This window comes from Penaeus vannamei, chromosome 16 (genome assembly GCF_042767895.1).
Source record: "Penaeus vannamei isolate JL-2024 chromosome 16, ASM4276789v1, whole genome shotgun sequence".
Lineage (NCBI taxonomy): Eukaryota > Metazoa > Arthropoda > Malacostraca > Decapoda > Penaeidae > Penaeus > Penaeus vannamei.
The window spans coordinates 15420248-15427747 of NC_091564.1; the positions used below are offsets into that span (position 1 = coordinate 15420248).

Consider the following 7500-nt stretch of genomic DNA (forward strand, 5'->3'; position numbering starts at 1 on the left):
TAGCCCCTTTTGGACATTCTCAACCACACCACTTAGCCCCTTTTGGACATTCTCAACCGGACCACTTATCCCCTTTTGGACATTGTCAACCGGACCACTTAGCCCCTTTTGGACATTCTCAACCACACCACTTAGCCCCTTTTGGACATTCTCAACCGGACCACTTATCCCCTTTTGGACATTGTCAACCGGACCACTTAGCCCCTTTTGGACATTCTCAACCACACCACTTAGCCCCTTTTGGACATTCTCAACAGCCCACTTATCCCCTTTTGGACATTCTCAACCACACCATTTAGCCACTTTTGGACATTCTCAACAGCCCACTTAGCCCCTTTTGGACATTCTCAACCGGACCACTTATCCCCTTTTGGACATTGTCAACCGGACCACTTTGCCCCTTTTGGACATTCTCAACCACACCACTTTGCCCCTTTTGGACATTCTCAACCACACCACTTTGCCCCTTTTGGACATTCTCAACCACACCACTTAGCCCCTTTTGGACATGCTCAACCACACCACTTAGCCCCTTTTGGACATTCTCAACCACACCACTTAGCCCCTTTTGGACATTCTCAACCACACCACTTAGCCCCTTTTGGACATTCTCAACCACACCACTTAGCCCCTTTTGGACATTCTCAACCGCCCACTTAGCCCCTTTTGGACATTCTCAACCGCCCACTTAGCCCCTTTTGGACATTCTCAACCGCCCACTTAGCCCCTTTTGGACATTCTCAACCGCCCACTTAGCCCCTTTTGGACATTCTCAACCACACCACTTAGCCCCTTTTGGACATTCTCAACCACACCACTTAGCCCCTTTTGGACATGCTCAACCACACCACTTAGCCCCTTTTGGACATTCTCAACCGCCCACTTAGCCCCTTTTGGACATTCTCAACCGCCCACTTAGCCCCTTTTGGACATTCTCAACCGCCCACTTAGCCCCTTTTGGACATTCTCAACCGCCCACTTAGCCCCTTTTGGACACTCTCAACCGCCCACTTAACCCCTTTTGAACATTCTCAACTACACCACTTAGCCCCTTTTGGACATTCTCAATCACACCACTTAGCCCCTTTTGGACATGCTCAACCACACCACTTAGCCCCTTTTGGACACTCAACCAGACCACTTAGCCCCTTTTGGACACTCTCAACCAGACCACTTAGCCCCTTTTGGACATTCTCAACCACACCACTTAGCCCCTTTTGGACATTCTCAACAGCCCACTTATCCCCTTTTGGACATTCTCAACCACACCATTTAGCCACTTTTGGACATTCTCAACAGCCCACTTAGCCCCTTTTGGACATTCTCAACCGGACCACTTATCCCCTTTTGGACATTGTCAACCGGACCACTTAGCCCCTTTTGGACATTCTCAACCACACCACTTAGCCCCTTTTGGACATTCTCAACCGGACCACTTATCCCCTTTTGGACATTGTCAACCGGACCACTTAGCCCCTTTTGGACATTCTCAACCACACCACTTAGCCCCTTTTGGACATTCTCAACCGGACCACTTATCCCCTTTTGGACATTGTCAACCGGACCACTTAGCCCCTTTTGGACATTCTCAACCACACCACTTAGCCCCTTTTGGACATTCTCAACAGCCCACTTATCCCCTTTTGGACATTCTCAACCACACCATTTAGCCACTTTTGGACATTCTCAACAGCCCACTTAGCCCCTTTTGGACATTCTCAACCGGACCACTTATCCCCTTTTGGACATTGTCAACCGGACCACTTTGCCCCTTTCAGACATTCTCAACCACACCACTTTGCCCCTTTTGGACATTCTGAACCACACCACTTTGCCCCTTTTGGACATTCTCAACCACACCACTTGGCCCCTTTTGGACATGCTCAACCACACCACTTAGCCCCTTTTGGACATTCTCAACCGGACCACTCATCCCCTTTTGGACATTCTCAACCACACCACATAGCCCGTTTTGGACATTCTCAACCACACCACTTAGTCCCTTTTGGACATTCTCAACAGCCCACTTAGCCCCTTTTAGACATTCTCAACCGGACCACTTAGCTCCTTTTGGACATTCTCAACCGGACCACTTAGCCCCTTTTGGATATTCTTAACCGCCCACTTTGCCCCTTTTGGACATTCTCAACCAAACCACTTAGCCCCTTTTGGACATTCTCAACCGGACCAATTAACCCCTTTTGGACATTCTCAACCGGACCACTTAGCCCCTTTTGGACATTCTCAACCGGACCACTTAGCCCCTTTTGGACCTCAACCACACCACTTAGCCCCTTTTGGACATGTTCAACCACACCACTTAGCCCCTTTTGGACATTCTCAACAGCCCACTTAGCCCCTTTTGGACATTCTCAACCACACCACTTTGCCCCTTTTGGACATTCTCAACCACACCACTTTGCCCCTTTTGGACATTCTCAACCACACCACTTTGCCCCTTTTGGACATTCTCAACCGGACCACTTAGCCACTTTTGGACATTCTCAACCGGACCACTTAGCCCCTTTTGGACATTCTCAACCGGACCACTTAGCCCCTTTTGGACATTCTCAACCGGACCACTTAGCCTCTTTTGGACATTCTCAACCACACCACTTAGCCTCTTTTGGACATGCTCAACCAGACCACTTAGCCCCTTTTGGACATTCTCAACCGGACCACTTAGCCTCTTTTGGACATTCTCAACCGGACCACTTTGCCTCTTTTGGACATTCTCAACCGGACCACTTATCCCCTTTTGGATATTCTCAACCGGACCACTTATCCCCTCTTGGACATTCTCAACCGGACCACTTAGCCCCTTTTGGACATTCTCAACCGGACCACTTAGCCCCATTTGGACATTCTCAACCGGACCACTTAGCCTCTTTTGGACATTCTCAACCACACCACTTAGCCCCTTTTGGACATGCTCAACCACACCACTTAGCCCCTTTTGGACATTCTCAACCGGACCACTTAGCCTCTTTTGGACATTCTCAACCGGACCACTTAGCCCCTTTTGGACATTCTCAACCACACCACTTAGCCCCTTTTGGACATGCTCAACCACACCACTTAGCCCCTTTTGGACATTCTCAACCACACCACTTAGCCCCTTTTGGACATGCTCAACCACACCACTTAGCCCCTTTTGGACATTCTCAACCGGACCACTTAGCCCCTTTTGGACATTCTCAACCACACCACTTAGCCCCTTTTGGACATTCTCAACCACACCACTTAGCCCCTTTTGGACATTCTCAACAGCCCACTTAGCCCCTTTTGGACATGCTCAACCACACCACTTAGCCCCTTTTGGACATTCTCAACAGCCCACTTAGCCCCTTTTGGACATGCTCAACCACACCACTTAGCCCCTTTTGGACATTCTCAACAGCCCACTTAGCCCCTTTTGGACATGCTCAACCACACCACTTAGCCCCTTTTGGACATTCTCAACAGCCCACTTAGCCCCTTTTGGACATGCTCAACAGCCCACTTAGCCCCTTTTGGACATGCTCAACCACACCACTTAGCCCCTTTTGGACATGCTCAACCACACCACTTGGCCCCTTTTGGACATTCTCAACAGCCCACTTAGCCCCTTTTGGACCTCAACCACACCACTTAGCCCCTTTTGGACATGCTCAACCACACCACTTAGCCCCTTTTAGACATTCTCAACAGCCCACTTAGCCCCTTTTGGACCTCAACCACACCACTTAGCCCCTTTTGGACATGCTCAACCACACCACTTAGCCCCTTTTAGACATTCTCAACAGCCCACTTAGCCCCTTTTGGACATTCTCAACCGCCCACTTAGCCCCTTTTGGACATTCTCAACCGGACCACTTAGCCTCTTTTGGACATTCTTAACCACACCACTTAGCCCCTTTTGGACATTCTTAACCACACCACTTAGCCCCTTTTGGACACTCTCAACCGCCCACTTAGCCCCTTTTGGACACTCAACCACACCACTTAGCCCCTTTTGGACATTCTCAACAGCCCACTTAGCCCCTTTTGGACATTTTCATAGAGAGAGATAGCCTTGCGAATAGTAGAAGAATAAGTACCTTACTTCCCTTGCCAGTTTACGGATATTTTCTGGAATCTGATGAGTCATTGGTACATTTTTACATCTATTTTAATTTGCTTGAATTCTAAGGTTAACTCTACACCCTACCTTCTCTATTAGCTTTAAATAAACGATAAAGATAAGAATGGTGAAAGGAGAAGTGAGATGGAATCGAAACACTACCCTCTGTCCACTTAGTATCCTTTCCCTCTAACTTTTACAATTTCCCTCTCTACACTCTGCTTTGATCTTTAGTTCCATTCCCAATTCATTCTTTGGCACAATCGGAATTGTCCCCTTCGACTGGTTCCGTTGTCTCCATGTCTCAAGAAAAGAAGAAAAAACAGCTACAGACATTGCTTGGCGAATCATGATGAGTTGTTCTCGCCTCGAATTTTCACCCATCTCCTTCTCTTTCTCTTCATCTGGGAGAAGAGCAAGAACGATAAATATTGCTATAGATATACGTTTAGATAATACATAATAAAAAATTTCGGTGGGGTTTGGCAATTCTACGTGGTCCAGACATCCTCAGTTATATTTAGATGCACCATTTAAATGTCGAATCATAATTGATCTCGACATATATATGTTTATGTGTGTGTGTGTGTGCGCGCGCGCGCACGCACACACACACACACACACACACACACACACACACACACACACACACACACACACACACACACACACACACACACACACACATACATACATACACACACACACCGTAAGTGCATGTGCCTTTACTTGTAAGAGTACATACACGTGTAGCTAATTGAACGTGTGTGTAAATGTATGTGATGAATTGTATATTAATCTTTTCGAATGACACATTATACACTTATATCAAATACTAATTTGGAATATAGGAACAAGCCAGTTGCTTAGAGAGAAAAAGAAACAAAAAACAGTAACTTAGACGAAAAAATAAAAGCAAATGAAAGTCAGCTAAGATTAAACTGCCTCGAAGTTTAGGTACGAATCTGCCTCTGACGTCATCAGTTTGAGAGAAAGAAAAAGGTGCGGATAGCCAGTCACATATCAGCTTGGTATTCTGTCGTTGCATGGTTGACTGCGAACTCGACTGATGACGTCAGAAGCGAAGGTATGTAATAGTATATTACCTATGTTCTGTATCTCTTAGTATATATAGTCATACATGTGTTAATGTACCTCTCTTTCTATCTGTGTATTTCTCTATCTGCCAGTCATTTTCATTTATTTGATGTATCTGTCCTTTCTCTATATATGAATGCGCGCACACACACACACACACACACACACACACACACACACACACACACACACACACACACACACACACACACCTAATATATATCTTCATTCGGTCAATATCTATTTTCATCTTTCGGGCTGAACCCTCCCTCCAAGGCTGTCAGATTAACTTAAGCCAACAGTAACTCTTCAGAAGAAATATAATTTTTGTAATTATCCGAGACATATCGAGCGTGGTCGGCGCGCCCTCTAATGTATGCGCTAAGAGGCCCCATTTAACCTGCAGATATGTCGGCCACCGTTACTATAACTGTTTTATCTCTTCTTGTATTTCATCTTTTCTCCTATTAACTTAGATTAACTTTTGTTGTTTTCGGTTTCGTCTTAAAGGAAGAACTTCAAATTCTATGGGTCTCCTCTCAGAAAACGGTGTGTGACGTTTTCTTGCTTAGTTGGGACTTCAGACCTAAGGATAGCTAAGATATTTCAAGTGTTTTCATACCGAACGTCGTAAACAAGCTACAGGCATGCTGGTTGTTTCCGACTTGTCATCTATTCTGTAATAAGTTTCATGCTTTTTAAACCATACACCCATTCTGGAAACTATGCACTTACCTGTGTATATATTTTTCTATGTTTATTCATAAACTTGCTCCCACACAAAGCTATTATCATTATATCATGCCTTGATTCGGTGATGCGGGGTGTGTGTGTACATGTACAATCCCCTTTCCACGATACAGGGCTCCCCGTAGTCAATAAGAAATCATTTACTTGGCCTACCTGGCCTCGCTTATTTACTTCACTCCTTCCGTTTTCGGGATTTCTGTTTTATTTTGTTTTGTCATGAAAAGTCTAACAACAATAATTTTCATAACATTAATAATGATGATACTGATAATGATAATAATGAATAGTGATAACGATAATAACGATAATAATAAGAACAACTACAAACATTGTGATGGAAATAATGACCCTGATATCGATAATAATTCATTTGGACATATTTCCTCCCAAAAAATTCAAGAACAGGACAACAGGAAGAGCTAGATTCCATGTTGATTTAAACGCTTGTAAGAGTCATCAACGCGTGAAATGAATAAACAGATATACGACTAAATAAACAAAACTTTGCTAGACAGTGTTCCTGACTTCCCAATGGGCTGACCGTGCTCGAAACGAGAAAGTCTTTGTCGCCGATGATAGACGTGTCTCATTTTCATATTCATTCATGCTTAATAATTTGAACTTTTTCTATTGATAATAGTCGGTTTCCTGTACTTTATGAGCAACATGAAAATTAAATTAAATGTATTTTTAGAAACTACATCACCCATCACCATCTAACCGCCGATTTTATGAGTCATTTTTTTTTTTTTTTTATTATGGCAAGATTTTCCTATAAGGTCAGTATAAACCTGTTAAAACAATATATATATATATATATATATATATATATATATATATATATATATATATATATATATATATATATATATTATATATGTATATATATATATATATATATATATATATATATATATATATATATATATATATATATATATATATATATGATGATTTCTAGTTGCGTAAAATATCTGTCAGGAAAAGCTACTCTCAGTGTTCTTCTTTTATTTTTTATTTTTTTAAGAATTACCAGCTTTGCACTAGGTCACCCGTTAGTAAGGTTTTCATAACGAGAGATAAAGAGCAGTTAACTAGAAATTAATATACGCAGAAAAGTGATAAGTCCGACTTAGAGCTCGCTTCCCCGTAGCTATGAATCGAAATGGTAAAATGCCCCCCCCCCCCCTCACACTGACACATCCAGCATATATATTCACATATCAGGAATTTCGTTTGCTTTTTCATTTCTCTCTTCCTTTTCCATCCCATACCCCACATGTTCTCACTTTACACCTTATTCTCACTTTACACCTTATTCTCATACTTTATACCTTATTCTCACTTTACACCTTATTCTCACTTTACAACTTATTCTCACTTTGCATCTTATTCTCACTTTACACCTTATTCTCACTATGCACCTTATTCTCACTTTGCATCTTATTCTCACTTTACACCTTATTCTCACTTTGCATCTTATTCTCTTTTTATACCTTATTCTCACTTTACACCTTATTCTCACTTTGCATCTTATTCTCACTTTACAC

The 7500-nt window shown here is 43.0% G+C and overlaps 2 protein-coding genes across 2 annotated transcripts in view; one reads left to right on the forward strand and one right to left on the reverse strand.

Moving 5' to 3' along the window:
• LOC138864428 (perilipin-4-like) overlaps positions 1-7231 on the reverse strand; it is an 8537-nt gene extending 1306 nt beyond the window's left edge. The window contains exons 1-10 of the mRNA XM_070131538.1: positions 7225-7231; positions 5823-5935; positions 5501-5600; positions 4318-4506; positions 3848-4023; positions 3566-3670; positions 2416-3052; positions 1795-2034; positions 1305-1640; positions 1-269 (exon numbers count right to left, since the gene is read on the reverse strand). The exon at positions 1-269 is cut by the window's left edge and continues 67 nt beyond it. Of these exons, the coding sequence (XP_069987639.1) occupies positions 1-269; positions 1305-1640; positions 1795-2034; positions 2416-3052; positions 3566-3670; positions 3848-4023; positions 4318-4506; positions 5501-5600; positions 5823-5935; positions 7225-7231 (2172 nt within the window). The remainder of the gene's footprint in view (positions 270-1304; positions 1641-1794; positions 2035-2415; positions 3053-3565; positions 3671-3847; positions 4024-4317; positions 4507-5500; positions 5601-5822; positions 5936-7224) is intronic.
• Positions 7232-7368: 137 nt separating this feature from the next.
• LOC138864429 (uncharacterized) overlaps positions 7369-7500 on the forward strand; it is a 1631-nt gene continuing 1499 nt past the window's right edge. The window contains exon 1 of the mRNA XM_070131539.1: positions 7369-7500. This exon is cut by the window's right edge and continues 348 nt beyond it. Within this exon, the coding sequence (XP_069987640.1) occupies positions 7369-7500 (132 nt within the window).